Below are 26,297 nucleotides of genomic sequence, written 5' to 3'. Positions count from 1 at the left end.
GCTGCCTGTTTTGACTCCCCACCCTCCTCCTCTTGCATCACAGGCTGAGGAGCGTCATGGTAACTTTGAGGAGCGACTGCGACAGATGGAGGCGCAACTAGAGGAGAAGAATCAGGAGTTACAGAGGGTGAGTCATGCTCGCTCTCCCTTTTCCTTTTCTCCCTTCCACCCCCTCTCATACCATTCCTTTATCACTCTTTACTCTACAATGGCATACTAATTTTCTAAACCCTCTATTTGTCAGTCTGTATTCAGATCCCAATCTCCTTCTCTCTCACTCAGTCAAGCAGAAAGGTCGCTGTTAACTATCCGCCCACCCTCTGTCCTTCCATTTTTCTATTTTACTCTCTCCCTGCCTCAGGGCAAGGGAGGCACACAGAGTTTCCCAACTGGAGAGGCCTTGTCCAAGATGGCAACAGGATCAACAGTAGAAACAATGACAGACATAAATGACAGACATAATCTCTCTCTATCTCTCTCTCTCTCTCTCCTTCTCTCCTTTCCCTAGGCGAGGCAAAGGGAGAGAATGAATGATGAACACAACAAGCGTCTGTCTGACACGGTGGACAAGCTGCTGTCTGAGTCTAACGAAAGGCTTCAGCTCCATCTCAAGGAGAGGATGGCTGCTCTGGAGGACAAGGTACTACTTACCGGCCCACTCACACCCTCTCACACCTCTTCCCACTCAAAACAGTCAACACTTCAACTAAAACCCATACCCCTTAATTTCACACACACCTGAGTTCCCACTCAAAACAGTCTACACAATCCTCTTCACCCAGTTTCTATTCAATATTAAACCCACTCTGGCTCTAACAGCTACTATGGAATACAGTTCGGGCCTAATGGCATTGATAATGTGTAATTACAGATGTTGTTGTTATGCAGTAGACCTAATAAAGTTTTTTTTAATGGTGAACCTTTCAGAATGCTCTCTCTGAGGAACTTTCTAACATGAAGAAGATCCAGGACGACCTTCTAGCAAACAAGGTATATCAAGAGATAATTCAATTTTTACATACTCTAATTAAATATTTAAATTGTATTAACTTATTCTCTATTTCTTTCCCTGTTTCAGGACCAGCTGATAGCCGAGCTGGAGAGGATTCAGCTGGAGTTGGACCAGCTCAGACTGAGACCCGGCGGGTCCTGCTATTCCAGGTCTCCCTCCCTTCCTCAACTACACATCAACCTCCACACCTCCCAAAAACACAGGGTAGCAGGTCCAGAACTCGTACACACCTAACTAACGCACACACGTAACACAAAATGAATCCCGCACAAAACAAGGGCGGGTAAACCTACTTTAAATAAGGAAGCCCATCAAGCACACACAAATAGACACAGGTGCAACTAATAAGACAAAACAAACAGACAACGAAAAAGGGATAGGTGGCGGCTAGTAGGCCGGTGACGACGACCGCCGAACAGGCAGGAACTTCGGCGGAAGTCGTGACACTTTCTCTTCAACCGCCCTCTCTCTCTCTCCCTCTCTCCCGCCCTCCCTCCCTCCCTCCCGCCCTCTCTCTCTCTCTCTCTCTCTCTCTCTCTCTCTCAGGTCTCTCCCTGGCAGTGCTCTGGAGCTGAGGTACTCCCACGGGGGCGGCTCCCTCCCCACGGGCTCCACCGCTCACCTGGATCACTACGGTAACTCCAACACCGTGGCCGTGGTCAGGCGGACGCATCGCGGGCGCTGGAGCACAGCCCGGGAGGACACCAGCAAGGTCAGAGGTCACATGATCACCTTTGATGTGTCTAATATTGATAATGATATAGTCACATTGATATAGTTGATATAGTCATAAGCATCACAACCCAACAAACTGAGCCTTCTCTGTGTGTATGTGTGTGTGCATGCTTGCATGTGTGTTTGTGCGTATGTGTATGTGTGCAGTACGGGGACTGGGACAGTGGGTCAGCGCTGCTGAGGACCGGGTTTGAGGTGGGTGTGGACCACGGTTGCTCTGACGATGAGGACGACAGAGAGACACTGTTTGGCTCGGAGCTGCTGTCTCCCAGCGGACAGACTGATGTCCAGACACTGGCCATCATGCTGCAGGAACAACTAGAGGCAATCAACAAGGAGATCAAGTAAGGGAGGTGGAGGAAGGGATGCAGGTAGCGAGAAGCTGTGATTGTGTACAAGCAGTTTAGGTCAAATGCAGGTGGAGAAGATTCATCTGAGGTTTCTTTTCATTTTCTCATTCAAGACCAACATTCATTGGTCTTCCGTCTGACATGCTCCTAAATCTCCCGTCTTTCCCTCTTCTCCCCTTTTCACTCTGTTTACCCTCTCTCTTTCTGACCCGTTTGTCTGTCCCGCTCCCCCCCCCCCCCCCCCTGTCAGGCTGATCCAGGAAGAGAAGGAGAGTACAGAGTTGCGGGCGGAGGAGATCGAGAGCAGGGTTAGCAGTGTGGCTCTGGATGGTTCCCCCATCCCACCCTCCTCCCTGGGGAGGGACAGTATGGGACGCGGCTTCATCCCTCAATCCCTCACCTCCTCCACCCTGGCCTCCCCTTCTCCCCCCAGTTCTGGGGTCTCCACCCCTCGCCTGTCCCACTCCCCTCACCGCGAGACAGATAGACAGGTACAGCTGCTCTGTCTGTGTATCTGTGTGGGTGTGTTGGGAATGTGTGAGTCTTTGTGTGTGTGTCAGTGGAGGCTGCTGAGGGGAGGACGGCTCATAATAATGTCTGGAACAGAGTGAATGAAATGGCATTAAACAAGCACATTTTTGATAACATATTTACAGTATTTCACTTTTTAATGTGTATAGTATTGCTTTCTAGGTGTTGTCTAATAAATGCTGTAACTACTCCCTCTTTAAATCAGGGTTTATTGGAAAAAGCTGTTGAAAAGAGGACATTGTATTATCATTTCTTTGTACTCCCTGACGAAGGCCATGCAGCCGAAACACGCCAGAGTTTTTAAACTTTGTTTCCATTGAACTTGCCATACAAATAAAGGCATTTTAATGAATTGTATGAAGAGTGTCTTGGTCCTCCTTTCTTTTTTGATGACCCATTTACACGTTTTACCAAAGAGCACCTTCTGTCTACCAAAATCTACTATTGTGTACCTGTACCCTTCCTCCTTTTTCTACATGAAAACCATGCTTGGAAGTATTTGATATCATTCCACTCATTCCACTCCAGCCATTACCACAAGCTCATCCTCCCCAATTAAGGGGTCACCAACCTGTATAAGCCCTTAAATGTGTTCCAACTTTACCCTCCAGAACAACAAAGAGGATGATCGATCCCTTGCCCTTCTTGACTCCACCCCTCCACCCACCCCCCGAGCGCTGCGACTAGACAGGATGACCCTCACCCACCCAGGGGCCATGATGGACGACCCCAGGGAATTCCGCAGGTATGACAGCCAATCATCATCGAGGAAACCCTGTAGTGCTCATATGGTTCGTTCCTTCCCTGTTTCTCTTATTCCATCTGTCTCTTCTGTCTCTCAGTCTGTCAGCAGACGGCAGCAGTTCCAACAGCAGTCAGGACTCTCTCCACAAAGCCAGTAAAAAGAAAAGCATCAAGTCTTCCATCGGCCGCCTTTTTGGGAAGAAGGAAAAGGGAAGGATGGGCCCGGCTGGGCGAGAGTCTGCCTCTCTGGGTGAGAGAGAATTGAAATTATACTCGAAAAACGACATATCCCATGACTTTGCTTTAAATGTGTTTTAACTGCAACAGGTCAAAGTCCACCTGGTGTTGACACCCATATTTGTAGTCTTTGTAACCCATGACCCCCTTTGTCTCTCAGCCTCTACGCCTTCTGAGGACCTGGGTACTGGGGATTCTATGGGACTGACCAAAGGAAGCATGACAGGAACTGTTGACAACCGCCGCAGCAAAAGGAAGTGGGTCTCAGGGAATATCACCCTCCGATTCATTTCTCTCCTGAAGTCATTTCTCTTTCCACTCTCTGTTCCACTGCTTTTCTTCCAATCTTTCAGAAAGAACTTTTCGTTTTATGCTTATTCAACCTCTGTTTTCCCCGGTCTCTCTCTCCCAGACATGAGCTGCTGGAGGAGGCGTGTCGTCAGGGTCTGCCCTTTGCATCCTGGGATGGACCCACTGTGGTCTCCTGGCTAGAGGTAATCATAGATGTTTGATAGATAGATGGGAAACCTTTATAGCCATATAAACCCTCACAATCACTACATTCTAGCCAATCTGTTTCTAGCTCACCTCTTTCCCTCTCTACTCCAGCTGTGGGTGGGAATGCCAGCATGGTACGTGGCAGCCTGTCGTGCCAACGTGAAGAGTGGCGCCATCATGGCCAACCTGTCTGACACAGAGATCCAGAGGGAGATTGGCATCAGTAACCCCCTGCACCGCCTCAAACTGAGACTGGCCATCCAGGAGATGGTGTCCCTCACCAGCCCATCTGCCCCGGCCAGCAATCGCTCTGTTAGTAGTCTCACTAGTACACACTCACAGAACACAAACCATGTAGACACAATTATAGAGGTACACATGATACTATATTGATATACACACATATACGTACAGGTAACTGCCAAAATGAAGGAAACACCAACATAAAGTGTCTTAACAGGGTGTTGGGCCACAACGAGCCAGAACAGCTTCAATGTGCCTTGACACAGTCTACAAGTGTCTTAATAGGGTGTTGGGTCACCACGAGCCAGAACAGCTTCAATGCACCTTGACACAGTCTACAAGTGTCTTAATAGGGTGTTGGGCCACAACGAGCCAGAACAGCTTCAATGTGCCTTGACACAGTCTACAAGTGTCTTAATAGGGTGTTGGGTCACCACGAGCCAGAACAGCTCCAATGCACCTTGACACAGTCTACAAGTGTCTTAATAGGGTGTTGGGTCACCACGAGCCAGAACAGCTTCAATGCACCTTGACACAGTCTACAAGTGTCTTAATAGGGTGTTGGGTCACCACGAGCCAGAACAGCTTCAATGCACCTTGACACAGTCTACAAGTGTCTTAATAGGGTGTTGGGTCACCACGAGCCAGAACAGCTTCAATGCACCTTGACACAGTCTACAAGTGTCTTAATAGGGTGTTGGGCCACCACGAGCCAGAACAGCTTCAATGTGCCTTGTCATAGATTCTACAAGTGTCTTAATAGGGCGTTGGGTCACCACGAGCCAGAACAGCTTCAATGCACCTTGACACAGTCTACAAGTGTCTTAATAGGGTGTTGGGTCACCACGAGCCAGAACAGCTTCAATGTGCCTTGACATAGATTCTACAAGTGTCTGGAACTCTAATGTAGGGATGCAACATTATTCTTCCACGAGGAATTCCATTATTTGGTGTTTTGTTGATGGTGGTGGAAAACACTGTTTCAGGCACCACTCCAGTATCTCCCATAAGTGTTCAACTGGGTTGAGATCTGGTGACTGAGACGGCCATGGCATATGGTTTACATCGTTTTCATGCTCATCAAACTATTCAGTGACCACTCGTGCCCTGTGGATGGGTGCATTGTCATCCTATTGGGCCATAGCCATGGTAGCCAAAATAATGGCCTGCCCAACATTTTTATACATGACCCTAAGCATGATGGGATGGTGATTGTTTAATTAACTCAGGAACCACACCTGTGTGGTAGCACCTGCTTTCAATATACTTTGTGTCCCTCATTTACTGAAGTGGTTCCATTATTTTGGCAGTTACCTGTATATGCACATTTACATTATGTGTAGAGATTAACATTAAAATGTTACATGCATTCACAGCAGACTCATCAACACACAAACAATTGAGTTTTTCTGACGATCATGTTTTCTTTCTCTCCTGTCTTGTGACCACAGTCGACCAGTAACGTGTGGATGACCCATGCTGAAATGGAGTCATTAAACGCAGCCACCAAACCGGTAAGTATGTCCTGTTATGTTAATGTCTCAACATTCTCTAGACATTTAACACTGACGTTCATCTAACATTGACGTATATCAAAGGAGGTTGGTGGCACCTTAATTGAGGAGGGCGGGCTCATAGTATTGGCTGGAAAGGAATGAGTGGAATGGTATCGAACACATCATGTTTCCAGGTGGTTGATAACATTCCATTCACTCCATTCCAGACATTATTATGAGACGTCCTCCCCTCAGCAGCCTCCTGTGATCTACAGTGCAATCGGAAAGTATTCAGACCTCTTCACTTTTTCCACGTTTTGTTAAATTACAACCTTATTCTAAAATTGATTCAATTATTATTTTTCCTCATCAATCTACACACAATAAATACCCCATAATGACAAAGCGAAAACAAGCTATTAGAAATGTTTGCAAATGTATTAAAAATAAAAAACTGAAATACCTTATTTACATAAGTATTCAGACCCTTTGCTGTGAGACTCGAAATTGATCATCCTTGAGATGTTTCTACAACTTGATTGGAGTCCGCCTGTGGTAAATTCAATTGATTGGACATGATTTGGAAGGGCACACCTGTCTATATAAGGTCCCACATTTGACAGTGCATGTGAGAGTAAAAACCAAGCCATGAGGTCGAAGGAATTGTCTGTAGAGCTCCGAGACAGGATTGTGTCAAGGTACAGATCTGGGGAAGGGTACCGAAACATTTATACAGCGTTGAAGGTTCCCAAGACCACAGTGGCCTCCATCATTATTAAATCTTGGTAGTTCCAAACTTCTTCTACTCTTCCTAGAGTTGGCTGCTCGGCCAAACTGTGCAATGGTCACTCTGACAGAGCTCCAGAGTTCCTCTGTGGAGATGGGAGAACCTTCCAGAAGGACAACCATCTCTGCAGAACTCCACCAATCAGGCCTTTATGGTAGAGTGGCCAGACAGAAGCCAATCCTCAGTAAAAGGCACATGATAGCCCGCTTGGAGATTGCCAAAAGGCACCTAAAGGACTTTCAGACCATGAGAAACAAGATTATCTGGTCTGATGAAACCAAGATTGAACTCTTTGGTCTGAATGCCAAGCGTCGCGTCTGGATAAAACCTGGCACCATCCCTACGGTGAAGCATGGTGGTGGCAGCATCATGCTGTGGGGATGTTTTTCAGCAGCAGGGACTGGGAGACTAGTCAGGATCGAGGGAAAGATGAACAGAGCAAAGTACAGAGAGATCCTTGATGAAGACCTGCACCAGAGCGCTCAGGACCTCAGACTGGGGTGAAGGTTCACCTTTCAACAGAATAACAACCCTAAGCACACAGCTAAGACAATGCAGGGAGTGGCTTCGAGACAAGTCTCTGAATGTCTTTGAGTGGCCCAGCCAGAGAAGAATGTGAGAAACTCCCCAAATACAGGTGTGCCAAGCTTGTAGCGTCATACCCATGAAGACTTGAGGCTGTAATCGCTGCCAAAAGTGTCTGAATACGTATGTAAATGTGATATTTGTTTTTTATTTGTAATAAATTTGCAAACATATCTAAAAACCTGTTTTGATTTGTCATTATGGGGTACTGTGTGTAGATTGATGAGGGAAAAAAAATATTTAATACATTTTATAACAACTCTGTAACGTAACAAAATGTGGAAAAGGTCAAGGGGTCTGACTACTTTCCGAATGCACTGTACATATATATTGCTCTACAGTTATAACTTATACTGCTCAGTCAGGAGTTAAACTCTTTCTCTCTCCTTCTGACCCTCTCTCTCTCTTTTTTTCTCTCTCTCTCTCTCTCTCTCTCTCTCTCTCTCTCTCTCTCTCTCTCTCTCTCTCTCTCTCTCTCTCTCTCTTTCTCTCTTTCTCTCTCTCTCTCTCTCTCTCTCTCTTCTCTCTCTCTCTCTCTCTCTCTCTCTCTCTCTCTCTCTTTCTGAGTTTGTGGGACTACTAGGTCTTGGTGTTGAGCATCTTCTTCTCTCCCTCTAGTTTCTGTGTAAACTGCTTCACACTAATGACCCGTTCACTAAACCGCTTCACACTAATGACCCGTTCACTAACACACTGTTCCTCCCTTTGTCTTCTCCTTCCTGTTTACTGTCTTCTCCCCTCCTCCCTCTGCTTTTCCTCCATCCATCTGTCTTGCCTGCTCCCCCTATCCTGCTCTGCCTCTGTTCTCTCGCTCTTTCTGCCCATGTCTCTCTCTCTCCTGTCCATCTGCTGCATCTAAGGAGCTGAAAGAGATTAGCTGGGATCAGGTAAGGAATGGAAGCACTGTATTAAATGGCATCAGCATATAACACACTAATTACACTATTGTATGTGGCCATTGAAAAACAAATGATTCATACAGAAAAGTACTATAAGTAATAATCAAACTACAACTGAAACAAATGAGACACTAGTGAAGGAGTCATTTTCTGCATCTCAGATCCTGGCCTATGGGGATATGAACCATGAGTGGGTGGGTAATGACTGGCTGCCCAGCCTGGGTCTGCCCCAGTACCGCTCCTACTTCATGGAGTCCCTGGTGGACGCCCGCATGCTGGACCACCTGACCAAGAAGGAGCTGAGGGGACAGCTCAAAATGGTGGACAGCTTCCATAGGTACGTATGGCCTGCTCTCGGCTGTCTGTCTCTCGCTCTTTCTCTTTCTGTTGCTGTTATTAACCTCGGCACCTGGGTGGGGAGGCGTTTTTCTGCCTCGAGGGGGTGGTGAAAAGCAAACAGACAAAATTCCAGTTTCTGCAAATGAACAATGAATTCTTCTTCTGCAACTGTTTCCCACTCCCACTTCACTCAGTGCCTTTCCTTTTCTGTCCGTCATTCTTTCTCTCCCTCTGTTGACACTCTAGCTCTCTCTCTGGTGTGTGACTGTGTGTGTTCGTGGCATGGGAAACGTGCAGGTGTTGAAAGATTTCCTGCTGTTGTGACACTCTCACTCTGCAGGTGTGTCTCCAGGCCTTCTCGGGGTCAAAGACACTGGAGTGCTCTAATACTTTCTCTGAGTACAGGTGAGAGTCAGTCGCCATGCCCTCTAATAACCGCCTGACCTTTTGACCTCTCTTGACCTTTCTCAGAGTTAGTTTGCATTATGGCATAATGTGCCTGAAGCGCTTGAACTACGACCGCAAAGAGCTAGAGAGGAGGAGAGAAGACAGCCAGCACCAGAACAAAGGTGTGTTCTTCCTCTCTGACATTAAATCCTTTGTTCCAATTTAGTGCTTCTCATCCATCCATCCAACCATCCATCCAACCAATCCTCCATTCAGTAACAATCAAAGCCTCAATTGATGGTTAGTAGAAGGTGTTTCACTGCTTAGCTTGAGCAAAAGTCTGCACCCACATTGGCCCTGTCAGTGTAAGATCCAGTCACCCTGTGGGTTTCTTTGAGTGAGAATTTTCTGACAGATGTCTTCGTCCCACTACTCCTCTGCGTAGATGTGATGGTGTGGTCCAACGAGCGTGTGATGTGCTGGGTGCAGAACATCGGGCTGAAGGAGTACGCTGACAACCTGACAGAGAGCGGGGTCCATGGGGCCCTCCTGGCTCTGGACGACACCTTCGACTACACAGACTTGGCCCTGCTGCTGCAGATACCCAATCAGAACACACAGGTACTCACCCATCTAACCAATCAGAACACACAGGTACTAACCCATCTAACCAATCAGAACACAGGTACTCACCCATCTAACCAATCAGAACCCCAAGGTACTCACCCATCTAACCAATCAGAATACACAGGCATGCACAAGTCTCACCCCACCCACGTGTGCCACGTCATCGACTGTGTCGTCGGGACCTGATTACTATAACATATGATGTGGTTAGCAGATACTTCAAAATAAAAGTTTATTGATCACATACACAGATTTGCAGATGTTATCGCAGGTGCAGCGAAATGCTTTTCACACTTCAAATACCTATCCAGGCATTGTAATATATGTCATGCGTCAGCAACGCCTGGACAGAGAAACGCGCCCATGAACTGGATTCTTACTGCACCTGTATCTCAGTATAATCATCCCCAGGCTAACTGCTGGCTGGTGGATGACAGTTGTATCTCAGTAACAGTGTCCCCAGGCTAACTGCTGGCTGGTGGATGACAGTTGTATCTCAGTAACATCATCCCCAGGCTAACTGCTGGCTGGTGGATGACAGTTGTATCTCAGTAACAGTGTCCCCAGGCTAACTGCTGGCTGGTGGATGACAGTTGTATCTCAGTAACATCATCCCCAGGCTAACTGCTGGCTGGTAGATGACAGTTGTATCTCAGTAACATCGTCCCCAGGCTAACTACTGGCTGGTAGATGACAGTTGTATCTCAGTAACATCGTCCCCAGGCTAACTGCTGGCTGGTGGATGACAGTTGTATCTCAGTAACAGTGTCCCCAGGCTAACTGCTGGCTGGTAGATGACAGTTGTATCTCAGTAACAGTGTCCCCAGGCTAACTGCTGGCTGGTGGATGACAGTTGTATCTCAGTAACATCGTCCCCAGGCTAACTGCTGGCTGGTAGATGACAGTTGTATCTCAGTAACAGCGTCCCCAGTGGCTGGTGGATGACAGTTGTATCTCAGTAACATCGTCCCCAGGCTAACTGCTGGCTGGTAGATGACAGTTGTATCTCAGTAACATCGTCCCCAGTGGTTGGTGGATGACAGTTGTATCTCAGTAACAGCGTCCCCAGTGGCTGGTGGATGACAGTTGTATCTCAGTAACATCGTCCCCAGTGGCTGGTGGATGACAGTTGTATCTCAGTAACAACGTCCCCAGTGGCTGGTAGATGACAGTTGTATCTCAGTAACAGCGTCCCCAGTGGCTGGTAGATGACAGTTGTATCTCAGTAACAGCGTCCCCAGTGGCTGGGGGATGACAGTTGTATCTCAGTAACATCGTCCCCAGGCTAACTGCTGGCTGGTAGATGACAGTTGTATCTCAGTAACATCGTCCCCAGTGGCTGGTAGATGACAGTTGTATCTCAGTAACAACGTCCCCAGTGGCTGGTAGATGACAGTTGTATCTCAGTAACAACGTCCCCAGTGGCTGGTAGATGACAGTAGTATCTCAGTAACATCGTCCCCAGGCTAACTGCTGGCTGGTAGATGACAGTTGTATCTCAGTAACAGCGTCCCCAGTGGCTGGTAGATGACCGTTGTATCTCAGTAACATCGTCCCCAGGCTAACTGCTGGCTGGTGGATGACAGTTGTATCTCAGTAACATCGTCCCCAGCTTGACTGCTGGCTGGTGGATGACAGTTGTATCTCAGTAACATCGTCCCCAGGCTAACTGCTGGCTGGTAGATGACAGTTGTATCTCAGTAACATCGTCCCCAGGCTAACTGCTGGCTGGTGGATGACAGTTGTATCTCAGTAACATCGTCCCCAGGCTAACTGCTGGCTGGTAGATGACAGTTGTATCTCAGTAACATCGTCCCCAGTGGCTGGTAGATGACCGTTGTATCTCAGTAACATCGTCCCCAGGCTAACTGCTGGCTGGTAGATGACAGTTGTATCTCAGTAACATCGTCCCCAGTGGCTGGTAGATGACCGTTGTATCTCAGTAACATCGTCCCCAGGCTAACTGCTGGCTGGTAGATGACAGTTGTATCTCAGTAACAACGTCCCCAGTGGCTGGTAGATGACCGTTGTATCTCAGTAACATCGTCCCCAGCTTGACTGCTGGCTGGTGGATAACAGTTGTATCTCAGTAACATCGTCCCCAGCTTGACTGCTGGCTGGTGGATGACAGTTGTATCTCAGTAACATCGTCCCCAGCTTGACTGCTGGCTGGTGGATGACAGTTGTATCTCAGTAACATCATCCCCAGCTTGACTGCTGGCTGGTGGATGACAGTTGTATCTCAGTAACAGCGTCCCCAGGCTAACTGCTGGCTGGTGGATGACAGTTGTATCTCAGTAACATCATCCCCAGGTTAACTGCTGGCTGGTGGATGAAAGTTGTATCTCAGTAACATCGTCCCCAGCTTGACTGCTGGCTGGTGGATGACAGTTGTATCTCAGTAACATCGTCCCCAGTGGCTGGTAGATGACAGTTGTATCTCAGTAACAGTGTCCCCAGGCTAACTGCTGGCTGGTGGATGACAGTTGTATCTCAGTAACAGTGTCCCCAGGCTAACTGCTGGCTGGTGGATGAAAGTTGTATCTCAGTAACATCGTCCCCAGTGGCTGGTAGATGACAGTTGTATCTCAGTAACATCGTCCCCAGGCTAACTGCTGGCTGGTGGATGACAGTTGTATCTCAGTAACATCGTCCCTAGGCTAACTGCTGGCTGGTGGATGAAAGTTGTATCTCAGTAACATCGTCCCCAGTGGCTGGTAGATGACAGTTGTATCTCAGTAACAGTGTCCTCAGGCTAACTGCTGGCTGGTGGATGACAGTTGTATCTCAGTAACATCGTCCCCAGGCTAACTGCTGGCTGGTGGATGACAGTTGTATCTCAGTAACATCGTCCCCAGGCTAACTGCTGGCTGGTGGATGACAGTTGTATCTCAGTAACATCGTCCCCAGGCTAACTGCTGGCTGGTGGATGACAGTTGTATCTCAGTAACATCGTCCCCAGGCTAACTGCTGGCTGGTGGATGAAAGTTGTATCTCAGTAACATCGTCCCCAGGCTAACTGCTGGCTGGTGGATGACAGTTGTATCTCAGTAACATCGTCCCCAGGCTAACTGCTGGCTGGTGGATGACAGTTGTATCTCAGTAACATCGTCCCCAGGCTAACTGCTGGCTGGTGGATGAAAGTTGTATCTCAGTAACATCGTCCCCAGCTTGACTGCTGGCTGGTGGATAACAGTTGTATCTCAGTAACATCGTTCCCAGCTTGACTGCTGGCTGGTGGATAACAGTTGTATCTCAGTAACATCGTCCCCAGTGGCTGGTAGATGACCGTTGTATCTCAGTAACATCGTCCCTAGGCTAACTGCTTGCTGGTGGATAACAGTTGTATCTCAGTAACATCGTCCCCAGTGGCTGGTAGATGACCGTTGTATCTCAGTAACATCGTCCCTAGGCTAACTGCTGGCTGGTGGATAACAGTTGTATCTCAGTAACATCGTCCCCAGTGGCTGGTAGATGACCGTTGTATCTCAGTAACATCGTCCCTAGGCTAACTGCTGGCTGGTGGATAACAGTTGTATCTCAGTAACATCGTCCCCAGGCTAACTGCTGGCTGGTGGATGACAGTTGTATCTCAGTAACATCGTCCCCAGGCTAACTGCTGGCTGGTGGATGAAAGTTGTATCTCAGTAACATCGTCCCCAGCTTGACTGCTGGCTGGTGGATAACAGTTGTATCTCAGTAACAGCGTCCCCAGGCTAACTGCTGGCTGGTAGATGACAGTTGTATCTCAGTAACAACGTCCCCAGTGGCTGGTAGATGACCGTTGTATCTCAGTAACATCATCCCCAGCTTGACTGCTGGCTGGTGGATAACAGTTGTATCTCAGTAACATCGTCCCCAGCTTGACTGCTGGCTGGTGGATGACAGTTGTATCTCAGTAACATCGTCCCCAGCTTGACTGCTGGCTGGTGGATGACAGTTGTATCTCAGTAACATCATCCCCAGCTTGACTGCTGGCTGGTGGATGACAGTTGTATCTCAGTAACAGCGTCCCCAGTGGCTGGTAGATGACAGTTGTATCTCAGTAACAACGTCCCCAGGCTAACTGCTGGCTGGTGGATGACAGTTGTATCTCAGTAACAGTGTCCCTAGGCTAACTGCTGGCTGGTGGATGAAAGTTGTATCTCAGTAACATCGTCCCCAGTGGCTGGTAGATGACAGTTGTATCTCAGTAACAGTGTCCCCAGGCTAACTGCTGGCTGGTGGATGACAGTTGTATCTCAGTAACATCGTCCATAGGCTAACTGCTGGCTGGTGGATGAAAGTTGTATCTCAGTAACATCGTCCCCAGGCTAACTGCTGGCTGGTGGATGACAGTTGTATCTCAGTAACATCGTCCCCAGGCTAACTGCTGGCTGGTGGATGACAGTTGTATCTCAGTAACATCGTCCCCAGGCTAACTGCTGGCTGGTGGATGACAGTTGTATATCAGTAACATCGTCCCCAGGCTAACTGCTGGCTGGTGGATGACAGTTGTATCTCAGTAACATCGTCCCCAGGCTAACTGCTGGCTGGTGGATGAAAGTTGTATCTCAGTAACATCGTCCCCAGCTTGACTGCTGGCTGGTGGATAACAGTTGTTTCTCAGTAACATCGTTCCCAGCTTGACTGCTGGCTGGTGGATAACAGTTGTATCTCAGTAACATCGTCCCCAGTGGCTGGTAGATGACCGTTGTATCTCAGTAACATCGTCCCTAGGCTAACTGCTGGCTGGTGGATAACAGTTGTATCTCAGTAACATCGTCCCCAGTGGCTGGTAGATGACCGTTGTATCTCAGTAACATCGTCCCTAGGCTAACTGCTGGCTGGTGGATAACAGTTGTATCTCAGTAACATCGTCCCCAGTGGCTGGTAGATGACCGTTGTATCTCAGTAACATCGTCCCTAGGCTAACTGCTGGCTGGTGGATAACAGTTGTATCTCAGTAACATCGTCCCCAGGCTAACTGCTGGCTGGTGGATGAAAGTTGTATCTCAGTAACATCGTCCCCAGCTTGACTGCTGGCTGGTGGATAACAGTTGTATCTCAGTAACAGCGTCCCCAGGCTAACTGCTGGCTGGTAGATGACAGTTGTATCTCAGTAACAACGTCCCCAGTGGCTGGTAGATGACCGTTGTATCTCAGTAACATCGTCCCCAGCTTGACTGCTGGCTGGTGGATAACAGTTGTATCTCAGTAACATCGTCCCCGAGCTTGACTGCTGGCTGGTGGATGACAGTTGTATCTCAGTAACATCGTCCCCAGCTTGACTGCTGGCTGGTGGATGACAGTTGTATCTCAGTAACATCATCCCCAGCTTGACTGCTGGCTGGTGGATGACAGTTGTATCTCAGTAACAGCGTCCCCAGGCTAACTGCTGGCTGGTGGATGACAGTTGTATCTCAGTAACATCATCCCCAGGCTAACTGCTGGCTGGTGGATGAAAGTTGTATCTCAGTAACATCGTACCCAGCTTGACTGCTGGCTGGTGGATGACAGTTGTATCTCAGTAACATCGTCCCCAGTGGCTGGTAGATGACAGTTGTATCTCAGTAACAACGTCCCCAGGCTAACTGCTGGCTGGTGGATGACAGTTGTATCTCAGTAACAGTGTCCCCAGGCTAACTGCTGGCTGGTGGATGACAGTTGTATCTCAGTAACATCGTCCCCAGTGGCTGGTAGATGACAGTTGTATCTCAGTAACATCGTCCCCAGGCTAACTGCTGGCTGGTGGATGACAGTTGTATCTCAGTAACATCGTCCCTAGGCTAACTGCTGGCTGGTGGATGAAAGTTGTATCTCAGTAACATCGTCCCCAGCTTGACTGCTGGCTGGTGGATGACAGTTGTATCTCAGTAACATCGTCCCCAGGCTAACTGCTGGCTCGTGGATGAAAGTTGTATCTCAGTAACATCGTCCCCAGCTTGACTGCTGGCTGGTGGATGACAGTTGTATCTCAGTAACAGCGTCCCCAGGCTAACTGCTGGCTGGTGGATGACAGTTGTATCTCAGTAACATCATCCCCAGGCTAACTGCTGGCTGGTGGATGAAAGTTGTATCTCAGTAACATCGTCCCCAGCTTGACTGCTGGCTGGTGGATGACAGTTGTATCTCAGTAACATCGTCCCCAGTGGCTGGTAGATGACAGTTGTATCTCAGTAACAGTGTCCCCAGGCTAACTGCTGGCTGGTGGATGACAGTTGTATCTCAGTAACAGTGTCCCCAGGCTAACTGCTGGCTGGTGGATGAAAGTTGTATCTCAGTAACATCGTCCCCAGTGGCTGGTAGATGACAGTTGTATCTCAGTAACATCGTCCCCAGGCTAACTGCTGGCTGGTGGATGACAGTTGTATCTCAGTAACATCGTCCCTAGGCTAACTGCTGGCTGGTGGATGAAAGTTGTATCTCAGTAACATCGTCCCCAGTGGCTGGTAGATGACAGTTGTATCTCAGTAACAGTGTCCCCAGGCTAACTGCTGGCTGGTGGATGACAGTTGTATCTCAGTAACAGTGTCCCCAGGCTGACTGCTGGCTGGTGGATGACAGTTGTATCTCAGTAACAGTGTCCTCAGGCTAACTGCTGGCTGGTGGATGACAGTTGTATCTCAGTAACATCGTCCCCAGGCGGCTAACTGCTGGCTGGTGGATGACAGTTGTATCTCAGTAACATCGTCCCCAGGCTAACTGCTGGCTGGTGGATGACAGTTGTATCTCAGTAACATCGTCCCCAGGCTAACTGCTGGCTGGTGGATGACAGTTGTATCTCAGTAACATCGTCCCCAGGCTAACTGCTGGCTGGTGGATGAAAGTTGTATCTCAGTAACATCGTCCCCAGGCTAACTGCTGGCTGGTGGATGACAGTTGTATCTCAGTAACATCGTCCCCAGGCTAACTGCTGGCTGGTGGATGACAGTTGTATCTCAGTAACATCGTCCCCAGGCTAACTGCTGGCTGGTGGATGAAAGTTGTATCTCAGTAACATCGTCCCCAGCTTGACTGCTGGCTGGTGGATAACAGTTGTATCTCAGTAACATCGTTCCCAGCTTGACTGCTGGCTGGTGGATAACAGTTGTATCTCAGTAACATCGTCCCCAGTGGCTGGTAGATGACCGTTGTATCTCAGTAACATCGTCCCTAGGCTAACTGCTTGCTGGTGGATAACAGTTGTATCTCAGTAACATCGTCCCCAGTGGCTGGTAGATGACCGTTGTATCTCAGTAACATCGTCCCTAGGCTAACTGCTGGCTGGTGGATAACAGTTGTATCTCAGTAACATCGTCCCCAGTGGCTGGTAGATGACCGTTGTATCTCAGTAACATCGTCCCTAGGCTAACTGCTGGCTGGTGGATAACAGTTGTATCTCAGTAACATCGTCCCCAGGCTAACTGCTGGCTGGTGGATGACAGTTGTATCTCAGTAACATCGTCCCCAGGCTAACTGCTGGCTGGTGGATGAAAGTTGTATCTCAGTAACATCGTCCCCAGCTTGACTGCTGGCTGGTGGATAACAGTTGTATCTCAGTAACAGCGTCCCCAGGCTAACTGCTGGCTGGTAGATGACAGTTGTATCTCAGTAACAACGTCCCCAGTGGCTGGTAGATGACCGTTGTATCTCAGTAACATCATCCCCAGCTTGACTGCTGGCTGGTGGATAACAGTTGTATCTCAGTAACATCGTCCCCAGCTTGACTGCTGGCTGGTGGATGACAGTTGTATCTCAGTAACATCGTCCCCAGCTTGACTGCTGGCTGGTGGATGACAGTTGTATCTCAGTAACATCATCCCCAGCTTGACTGCTGGCTGGTGGATGACAGTTGTATCTCAGTAACAGCGTCCCCAGTGGCTGGTAGATGACAGTTGTATCTCAGTAACAACGTCCCCAGGCTAACTGCTGGCTGGTGGATGACAGTTGTATCTCAGTAACAGTGTCCCTAGGCTAACTGCTGGCTGGTGGATGAAAGTTGTATCTCAGTAACATCGTCCCCAGTGGCTGGTAGATGACAGTTGTATCTCAGTAACAGTGTCCCCAGGCTAACTGCTGGCTGGTGGATGACAGTTGTATCTCAGTAACATCGTCCATAGGCTAACTGCTGGCTGGTGGATGAAAGTTGTATCTCAGTAACATCGTCCCCAGGCTAACTGCTGGCTGGTGGATGACAGTTGTATCTCAGTAACATCGTCCCCAGGCTAACTGCTGGCTGGTGGATGACAGTTGTATCTCAGTAACATCGTCCCCAGGCTAACTGCTGGCTGGTGGATGACAGTTGTATCTCAGTAACATCGTCCCCAGGCTAACTGCTGGCTGGTGGATGAAAGTTGTATCTCAGTAACATCGTCCCCAGCTTGACTGCTGGCTGGTGGATAACAGTTGTATCTCAGTAACATCGTTCCCAGCTTGACTGCTGGCTGGTGGATAACAGTTGTATCTCAGTAACATCGTCCCCAGTGGCTGGTAGATGACCGTTGTATCTCAGTAACATCGTCCCTAGGCTAACTGCTGGCTGGTGGATAACAGTTGTATCTCAGTAACATCGTCCCCAGTGGCTGGTAGATGACCGTTGTATCTCAGTAACATCGTCCCTAGGCTAACTGCTGGCTGGTGGATAACAGTTGTATCTCAGTAACATCGTCCCCAGTGGCTGGTAGATGACCGTTGTATCTCAGTAACATCGTCCCTAGGCTAACTGCTGGCTGGTGGATAACAGTTGTATCTCAGTAACATCGTCCCCAGGCTAACTGCTGGCTGGTGGATGAAAGTTGTATCTCAGTAACATCGTCCCCAGCTTGACTGCTGGCTGGTGGATAACAGTTGTATCTCAGTAACAGCGTCCCCAGGCTAACTGCTGGCTGGTAGATGACAGTTGTATCTCAGTAACAACGTCCCCAGTGGCTGGTAGATGACCGTTGTATCTCAGTAACATCGTCCCCAGCTTGACTGCTGGCTGGTGGATAACAGTTGTATCTCAGTAACATCGTCCCCGAGCTTGACTGCTGGCTGGTGGATGACAGTTGTATCTCAGTAACATCGTCCCCAGCTTGACTGCTGGCTGGTGGATGACAGTTGTATCTCAGTAACATCATCCCCAGCTTGACTGCTGGCTGGTGGATGACAGTTGTATCTCAGTAACAGCGTCCCCAGGCTAACTGCTGGCTGGTGGATGACAGTTGTATCTCAGTAACATCATCCCCAGGCTAACTGCTGGCTGGTGGATGAAAGTTGTATCTCAGTAACATCGTACCCAGCTTGACTGCTGGCTGGTGGATGACAGTTGTATCTCAGTAACATCGTCCCCAGTGGCTGGTAGATGACAGTTGTATCTCAGTAACAACGTCCCCAGGCTAACTGCTGGCTGGTGGATGACAGTTGTATCTCAGTAACAGTGTCCCCAGGCTAACTGCTGGCTGGTGGATGAAAGTTGTATCTCAGTAACATCGTCCCCAGTGGCTGGTAGATGACAGTTGTATCTCAGTAACATCGTCCCCAGGCTAACTGCTGGCTGGTGGATGACAGTTGTATCTCAGTAACATCGTCCCTAGGCTAACTGCTGGCTGGTGGATGAAAGTTGTATCTCAGTAACATCGTCCCCAGCTTGACTGCTGGCTGGTGGATGACAGTTGTATCTCAGTAACAGTGTCCCCAGGCTAACTGCTGGCTGGTGGATGACAGTTGTATCTCAGTAACAGTGTCCCCAGGCTGACTGCTGGCTGGTGGATGACAGTTGTATCTCAGTAACAGTGTCCCCAGGCTGACTGCTGGCTGGTGGATGACAGTTGTATCTCAGTAACAGTGTCCCCAGGCTAACTGCTGGCTGGTGGATGACAGTTGTATCTCAGTAACATCGTCCCCAGGCTAACTGCTGGCTGGTGGATGACAGTTGTATCTCAGTAACATCGTCCCCAGGCTAACTGCTGGCTGGTGGATGACAGTTGTATCTCAGTAACATCGTCCCCAGGCTAACTGCTGGCTGGTGGATGACAGTTGTATCTCAGTAACATCGTCCCCAGGCTAACTGCTGGCTGGTGGATGAAAGTTGTATCTCAGTAACATCGTCCCCAGGCTAACTGCTGGCTGGTGGATGACAGTTGTATCTCAGTAACATCGTCCCCAGGCTAACTGCTGGCTGGTGGATGACAGTTGTATCTCAGTAACATCGTCCCCAGGCTAACTGCTGGCTGGTGGATGAAAGTTGTATCTCAGTAACATCGTCCCCAGCTTGACTGCTGGCTGGTGGATAACAGTTGTATCTCAGTAACATCGTTCCCAGCTTGACTGCTGGCTGGTGGACAACAGTTGTATCTCAGTAACATCGTCCCCAGTGGCTGGTAGATGACCGTTGTATCTCAGTAACATCGTTCCCAGCTTGACTGCTGGCTGGTGGACAACAGTTGTATCTCAGTAACATCGTCCCCAGTGGCTGGTAGATGACCGTTGTATCTCAGTAACATCGTCCCTAGGCTAACTGCTGGCTGGTGGATAACAGTTGTATCTCAGTAACATCGTCCCCAGTGGCTGGTAGATGACCGTTGTATCTCAGTAACATCGTCCCTAGGCTAACTGCTGGCTGGTGGATAACAGTTGTATCTCAGTAACATCGTCCCCAGTGGCTGGTAGATGACCGTTGTATCTCAGTAACATCGTCCCTAGGCTAACTGCTGGCTGGTGGATAACAGTTGTATCTCAGTAACATCGTCCCCAGGCTAACTGCTGGCTGGTGGATGACAGTTGTATCTCAGTAACATCGTCCCCAGGCTAACTGCTGGCTGGTGGATGAAAGTTGTATCTCAGTAACATCGTCCCCAGCTTGACTGCTAGCTGGTGGATGACAGTTGTATCTCAGTAACATCATCCCCAGCTTGACTGCTGGCTGGTGGATGACAGTTGTATCTCAGTAACAGCGTCCCCAGGCTAACTGCTGGCTGGTGGATGACAGTTGTATCTCAGTAACATCATCCCCAGGCTAACTGCTGGCTGGTGGATGAAAGTTGTATCTCAGTAACATCGTCCCCAGCTTGACTGCTGGCTGGTGGATGACAGTTGTATCTCAGTAACATCGTCCCCAGTGGCTGGTAGATGACAGTTGTATCTCAGTAACATCGTCCCCAGGCTAACTGCTGGCTGGTGGATGACAGTTGTATCTCAGTAACATCGTCCCCAGTGGCTGGTAGATGACAGTTGTATCTCAGTAACATCGTCCCCAGGCTAACTGCTGGCTGGTGGATGACAGTTGTATCTCAGTAACATCGTCCCTAGGCTAACTGCTGTCTGGTGGATGAAAGTTGTATCTCAGTAACATCGTCCCCAGTGGCTGGTAGATGACAGTTGTATCTCAGTAACAGTGTCCCCAGGCTAACTGCTGGCTGGTGGATGGCAGTTGTATCTCAGTAACATCGTCCCTAGGCTAACTGCTGGCTGGTGGATGAAAGTTGTATCTCAGTAACATCGTCCCCAGCTTGACTGCTGGCTGGTGGATGACAGTTGTATCTCAGTAACAGTGTCCCCAGGCTAACTGCTGGCTGGTGGATGACAGTTGTATCTCAGTAACATCGTCCCTAGGCTAACTGCTGGCTGGTGGATGAAAGTTGTATCTCAGTAACATCATCCCCAGCTTGACTGCTGTCTGGTGGATGACAGTTGTATCTCAGTAACATCGTCCCCAGGCTAACTGCTGGCTGGTGGATGAAAGTTGTATCTCAGTAACATCGTCCCCAGCTTGACTGCTGGCTGGTGGATGACAGTTGTATCTCAGTAACAGTGTCCCCAGGCTAACTGCTGGCTGGTGGATGGCAGTTGTATCTCAGTAACAGTGTCCCCAGGCTGACTGCTGGCTGGTGGATGACAGTTGTATCTCAGTAACAGTGTCCCCAGGCTGACTGCTGGCTGGTGGATGACAGTTGTATCTCAGTAACAGTGTCCCCAGGCTAACTGCTGGCTGGTGGATGACAGTTGTATCTCAGTAACATCGTCCCCAGGCTAACTGCTGGCTGGTGGATGACAGTTGTATCTCAGTAACATCGTCCCCAGGCTAACTGCTGGCTGGTGGATGACAGTTGTATCTCAGTAACATCGTCCCCAGGCTAACTGCTGGCTGGTGGATGACAGTTGTATGTCAGTAACATCGTCCCCAGGCTAACTGCTGGCTGGTGGATGAAAGTTGTATCTCAGTAACATCGTCCCCAGGCTAACTGCTGGCTGGTGGATAACAGTTGTATCTCAGTAACATCGTCCCCAGGCTAACTGCTGGCTGGTGGATGACAGTTGTATCTCAGTAACATCGTCCCCAGGCTAACTGCTGGCTGGTGGATGAAAGTTGTATCTCAGTAACATCGTCCCCAGCTTGACTGCTGGCTGGTGGATAACAGTTGTATCTCAGTAACATCGTTCCCAGCTTGACTGCTGGCTGGTGGATAACAGTTGTATCTCAGTAACATCGTCCCCAGTGGCTGGTAGATGACCGTTGTATCTCAGTAACATCGTCCCTAGGCTAACTGCTGGCTGGTGGATAACAGTTGTATCTCAGTAACATCGTCCCCAGTGGCTGGTAGATGACCGTTGTATCTCAGTAACATCGTCCCTAGGATAACTGCTGGCTGGTGGATAACAGTTGTATCTCAGTAACATCGTCCCCAGTGGCTGGTAGAGGACCGTTGTATCTCAGTAACATCGTCCCTAGGCTAACTGCTGGCTGGTGGATAACAGTTGTATCTCAGTAACATCGTCCCCAGGCTAACTGCTGGCTGGTGGATGACAGTTGTATCTCAGTAACATCGTCCCCAGGCTTACTGCTGGCTGGTGGATGAAAGTTGTATCTCAGTAACATCGTCCCCAGCTTGACTGCTGGCTGGTGGATAACAGTTGTATCTCAGTAACAGCGTCCCCAGGCTAACTGCTGGCTGGTAGATGACAGTTGTATCTCAGTAACAACGTCCCCAGTGGCTGGTAGATGACCGTTGTATCTCAGTAACATCGTCCCCAGCTTGACTGCTGGCTGGTGGATAACAGTTGTATCTCAGTAACATCGTCCCCAGCTTGACTGCTGGCTGGTGGATGACAGTTGTATCTCAGTAACATCGTCCCCAGCTTGACTGCTGGCTGGTGGATGACAGTTGTATCTCAGTAACATCATCCCAAGCTTGACTGCTGGCTGGTGGATGACAGTTGTATCTCAGTAACATCGTCCCCAGCTTGACTGCTGGCTGGTGGATAACAGTTGTATCTCATTAACAGCGTCCCCAGGCTAACTGCTGGCTGGTAGATGACAGTTGTATCTCAGTAACATCGTCCCCAGTGGCTGGTAGATGACAGTTGTATCTCAGTAACAGTGTCCCCAGGCTAACTGCTGGCTGGTGGATGACAGTTGTATCTCAGTAACATCGTCCCTAGGCTAACTGCTGGCTGGTGGATGAAAGTTGTATCTCAGTAACATCGTCCCCAGCTTGACTGCTGGCTGGTGGATGACAGTTGTATCTCAGTAACAGTGTCCCCAGGCTAACTGCTGGCTGGTGGATGACAGTTGTATCTCAGTAACAGTGTCCCCATGCTGACTGCTGGCTGGTGGATGACAGTTGTATCTCAGTAACAGTGTCCCCAGGCTAACTGCTGGCTGGTGGATGACAGTTGTATCTCAGTAACATCGTCCCCAGGCTAACTGCTGGCTGGTGGATGACAGTTGTATCTCAGTAACATCGTCCCCAGGCTAACTGCTGGCTGGTGGATGACAGTTGTATCTCAGTAACATCGTCCCCAGGCTAACTGCTGGCTGGTGGATGACAGTTGTATCTCAGTAACATCGTCCCCAGGCTAACTGCTGGCTGGTGGATGAAAGTTGTATCTCAGTAACATCGTCCCCAGCTTGACTGCTGGCTGGTGGATAACAGTTGTATCTCAGTAACATCGTTCCCAGCTTGACTGCTGGCTGGTGGATAACAGTTGTATCTCAGTAACATCGTCCCCAGTGGCTGGTAGATGACCGTTGTATCTCAGTAACATCGTCCCTAGGCTAACTGCTGGCTGGTGGATGACAGTTGTATCTCAGTAACATCGTCCCCAGGCTAACTGCTGGCTGGTGGATGACAGTTGTATCTCAGTAACATCGTCCCCAGGCTAACTGCTGGCTGGTGGATGAAAGTTGTATCTCAGTAACATCGTCCCCAGCTTGACTGCTGGCTGGTGGATAACAGTTGTATCTCAGTAACATCGTTCCCAGCTTGACTGCTGGCTGGTAGATGACCGTTGTATCTCAGTAACATCGTCCCTAGGCTAACTGCTGGCTGGTGGATAACAGTTGTATCTCAGTAACATCGTCCCCAGTGGCTGGTAGATGACCGTTGTATCTCAGTAACATCGTCCCTAGGATAACTGCTGGCTGGTGGATAACAGTTGTATCTCAGTAACATCGTCCCCAGTGGCTGGTAGAGGACCGTTGTATCTCAGTAACATCGTCCCTAGGCTAACTGCTGGCTGGTGGATAACAGTTGTATCTCAGTAACATCGTCCCCAGGCTAACTGCTGGCTGGTGGATGACAGTTGTATCTCAGTAACATCGTCCCCAGGCTTACTGCTGGCTGGTGGATGAAAGTTGTATCTCAGTAACATCGTCCCCAGCTTGACTGCTGGCTGGTGGATAACAGTTGTATCTCAGTAACAGCGTCCCCAGGCTAACTGCTGGCTGGTAGATGACAGTTGTATCTCAGTAACAACGTCCCCAGTGGCTGGTAGATGACCGTTGTATCTCAGTAACATCGTCCCCAGCTTGACTGCTGGCTGGTGGATAACAGTTGTATCTCAGTAACATCGTCCCCAGCTTGACTGCTGGCTGGTGGATGACAGTTGTATCTCAGTAACATCGTCCCCAGCTTGACTGCTGGCTGGTGGATGACAGTTGTATCTCAGTAACATCATCCCAAGCTTGACTGCTGGCTGGTGGATGACAGTTGTATCTCAGTAACATCGTCCCCAGCTTGACTGCTGGCTGGTGGATAACAGTTGTATCTCATTAACAGCGTCCCCAGGCTAACTGCTGGCTGGTAGATGACAGTTGTATCTCAGTAACATCGTCCCCAGTGGCTGGTAGATGACAGTTGTATCTCAGTAACAGTGTCCCCAGGCTAACTGCTGGCTGGTGGATGACAGTTGTATCTCAGTAACATCGTCCCTAGGCTAACTGCTGGCTGGTGGATGAAAGTTGTATCTCAGTAACATCGTCCCCAGCTTGACTGCTGGCTGGTGGATGACAGTTGTATCTCAGTAACAGTGTCCCCAGGCTAACTGCTGGCTGGTGGATGACAGTTGTATCTCAGTAACAGTGTCCCCATGCTGACTGCTGGCTGGTGGATGACAGTTGTATCTCAGTAACAGTGTCCCCAGGCTAACTGCTGGCTGGTGGATGACAGTTGTATCTCAGTAACATCGTCCCCAGGCTAACTGCTGGCTGGTGGATGACAGTTGTATCTCAGTAACATCGTCCCCAGGCTAACTGCTGGCTGGTGGATGACAGTTGTATCTCAGTAACATCGTCCCCAGGCTAACTGCTGGCTGGTGGATGACAGTTGTATCTCAGTAACATCGTCCCCAGGCTAACTGCTGGCTGGTGGATGAAAGTTGTATCTCAGTAACATCGTCCCCAGCTTGACTGCTGGCTGGTGGATAACAGTTGTATCTCAGTAACATCGTTCCCAGCTTGACTGCTGGCTGGTGGATAACAGTTGTATCTCAGTAACATCGTCCCCAGTGGCTGGTAGATGACCGTTGTATCTCAGTAACATCGTCCCTAGGCTAACTGCTGGCTGGTGGATGACAGTTGTATCTCAGTAACATCGTCCCCAGGCTAACTGCTGGCTGGTGGATGACAGTTGTATCTCAGTAACATCGTCCCCAGGCTAACTGCTGGCTGGTGGATGAAAGTTGTATCTCAGTAACATCGTCCCCAGCTTGACTGCTGGCTGGTGGATAACAGTTGTATCTCAGTAACATCGTTCCCAGCTTGACTGCTGGCTGGTGGATGACAGTTGTATCTCAGTAACAGCGTCCCCAGGCTAACTGCTGGCTGGTGGATGACAGTTGTATCTCAGTAACATCATCCCCAGGCTAACTGCTGGCTGGTGGATGAAAGTTGTATCTCAGTAACATCGTCCCCAGCTTGACTGCTGGCTGGTGGATGACAGTTGTATCTCAGTAACATCGTCCCCAGTGGCTGGTAGATGACAGTTGTATCTCAGTAACAACGTCCCCAGGCTAACTGCTGGCTGGTGGATGACAGTTGTATCTCAGTAACATCGTCCCCAGTGGCTGGTAGATGACAGTTGTATCTCAGTAACATCGTCCCCAGGCTAACTGCTGGCTGGTGGATGACAGTTGTATCTCAGTAACATCGTCCCTAGGCTACCTGCTGGCTGGTGGATGAAAGTTGTATCTCAGTAACATCGTCCCCAGTGGCTGGTAGATGACAGTTGTATCTCAGTAACAGTGTCCCCAGGCTAACTGCTGGCTGGTGGATGACAGTTGTATCTCAGTAACATCGTCCCTAGGCTAACTGCTGGCTGGTGGATGAAAGTTGTATCTCAGTAACATCGTCCCCAGCTTGACTGCTGGCTGGTGGATGACAGTTGTATCTCAGTAACATCGTCCCCAGGCTAACTGCTGGCTGGTGGATGACAGTTGTATCTCAGTAACATCGTCCCCAGCTTGACTGCCTGCTGGTGGATGACAGTTGTATCTCAGTAACAGTGTCCCCAGGCTAACTGCTGGCTGGTGGATGACAGTTGTATCTCAGTAACAGTGTCCCCATGCTGACTGCTGGCTGGTGGATGACAGTTGTATCTCAGTAACAGT

The 26,297-nt window shown here is 49.2% G+C and overlaps 1 protein-coding gene across 1 annotated transcript in view; it reads left to right on the top strand.

Annotated features, from left to right (window-relative positions):
* Nucleotides 1–26,297, top strand: part of LOC139364989 (liprin-alpha-3-like) — a 58,840-nt gene that overhangs the window by 22,977 nt on the left and 9,566 nt on the right. Inside the window, exons 11-27 of the mRNA XM_071102284.1 lie at nt 44–127; nt 509–640; nt 928–990; nt 1,079–1,161; nt 1,559–1,724; nt 1,895–2,091; nt 2,348–2,588; nt 3,240–3,373; nt 3,471–3,622; nt 3,770–3,866; nt 4,022–4,103; nt 4,219–4,419; nt 5,802–5,864; nt 8,079–8,105; nt 8,279–8,454; nt 8,928–9,025; nt 9,289–9,464. Coding sequence (XP_070958385.1) covers nt 44–127; nt 509–640; nt 928–990; nt 1,079–1,161; nt 1,559–1,724; nt 1,895–2,091; nt 2,348–2,588; nt 3,240–3,373; nt 3,471–3,622; nt 3,770–3,866; nt 4,022–4,103; nt 4,219–4,419; nt 5,802–5,864; nt 8,079–8,105; nt 8,279–8,454; nt 8,928–9,025; nt 9,289–9,464 — 2,172 coding nt within the window. The remainder of the gene's footprint in view (nt 1–43; nt 128–508; nt 641–927; nt 991–1,078; nt 1,162–1,558; nt 1,725–1,894; nt 2,092–2,347; nt 2,589–3,239; nt 3,374–3,470; nt 3,623–3,769; nt 3,867–4,021; nt 4,104–4,218; nt 4,420–5,801; nt 5,865–8,078; nt 8,106–8,278; nt 8,455–8,927; nt 9,026–9,288; nt 9,465–26,297) is intronic.

The sequence above is a fragment of the Oncorhynchus clarkii genome, chromosome 13 (genome assembly GCF_045791955.1).
Source record: "Oncorhynchus clarkii lewisi isolate Uvic-CL-2024 chromosome 13, UVic_Ocla_1.0, whole genome shotgun sequence".
Lineage (NCBI taxonomy): Eukaryota > Metazoa > Chordata > Actinopteri > Salmoniformes > Salmonidae > Oncorhynchus > Oncorhynchus clarkii.
Note: the sequence above shows the minus strand (reverse complement) of the source record. Positions and strands in the feature narration are given on the sequence as shown.